The sequence below is a fragment of the Echinops telfairi genome, unplaced genomic scaffold (genome assembly GCF_000313985.2).
Source record: "Echinops telfairi isolate 266 unplaced genomic scaffold, ASM31398v2 ScPeMD7_655;HRSCAF=1070, whole genome shotgun sequence".
In the NCBI taxonomy this organism is placed as follows: Eukaryota; Metazoa; Chordata; class Mammalia; order Afrosoricida; family Tenrecidae; genus Echinops; species Echinops telfairi.
Window position 1 is genome coordinate 17,141,780 of NW_022104553.1, and position 948 is coordinate 17,142,727.

The following is a 948-nucleotide window of genomic DNA, read 5'->3' on the forward strand; positions in this document are numbered from 1 at the left end:
CATATCGTTGTTAGGTGTCCTAAGGCTGGTTCTGACTCGAAGGGACCCCACATACAAGGGAACGCAAACCCTGCTGCCCACGGAGCCCCTCTGAATCAGCTCTGACTGGACAGTACAGTCACACTCCCCGCCACTAGGCCCATTCTGATTCAGAGCAGCCCTGCGGGACAGGGTAGGCCTGCCCCGGTAGGCTTTTACTCTTTATGGGAGTAGAAAGCCTCCTCTTTCTTCCTAGGAGCGACTGGTGGCTTTGAACTGCTGACCTTGTGTGGGAAACGAACACAGAGGGAAATAGGACGAAAACTCTATTCTCTAACTTAAAACAGGGGGACTCTGGAAAGCTGTAGTCCATGGGAAGAAAGCCTCCACTTTGATAAGTGAGAAGTAAAGTCCAAGTACATGATCCTGCTTTAAAAATTATTCCCACAGACTCTCTATGCTGCCTCCAAGCGAGCACTCGGTGGATTCTGTCTCCCTACAGAAGCAGACAGGATCCTTTTCTCTCTACCTGCTGTGTCAGCTGATCCCCCTCGCACCTTCCCCCAGTGCAGGTATTAGGTTTCCTCCCCTGTGAGCTCAGGGACCTTCCTGTGGATACCACCCGCCTTGTGATGCATGTAACCACTGAATATGCATGTCTTTTTTTTTCAATTAGCAATCATCGCGCCTCGGGTCAACCTCATTTGCACAAAGCTTGAATATGCATGTCTTATGACTACCTATAAAGGTCCCAAGATAGGAAAGGCTCTCCCTCCTCCCAGTTCCACATGGACCATCAAGAGGAGTTGAGGTGAGCATGTGACCATACAATGTGTCTGACTCCTTTATTCTACTCTCCTATCTTCCTTATCCTCGATGACTTTACTATGATCTTTATAAATATATAAATTTATATATCATATATATATATATGTTATATATATAGGCGCAATTTGTATGGTTGTTGGA

General features: G+C 46.7%; 1 protein-coding gene across 1 annotated transcript in view; it reads right to left on the reverse strand.

Annotated features, from left to right (window-relative positions):
- BRSK1 (BR serine/threonine kinase 1) overlaps positions 1 to 948 on the reverse strand; it is a 30,011-nt gene that overhangs the window by 19,603 nt on the left and 9,460 nt on the right. The window contains exon 5 of the mRNA XM_045292383.1: positions 70 to 160. Within this exon, the coding sequence (XP_045148318.1) occupies positions 70 to 160 (91 nt within the window). The remainder of the gene's footprint in view (positions 1 to 69; positions 161 to 948) is intronic.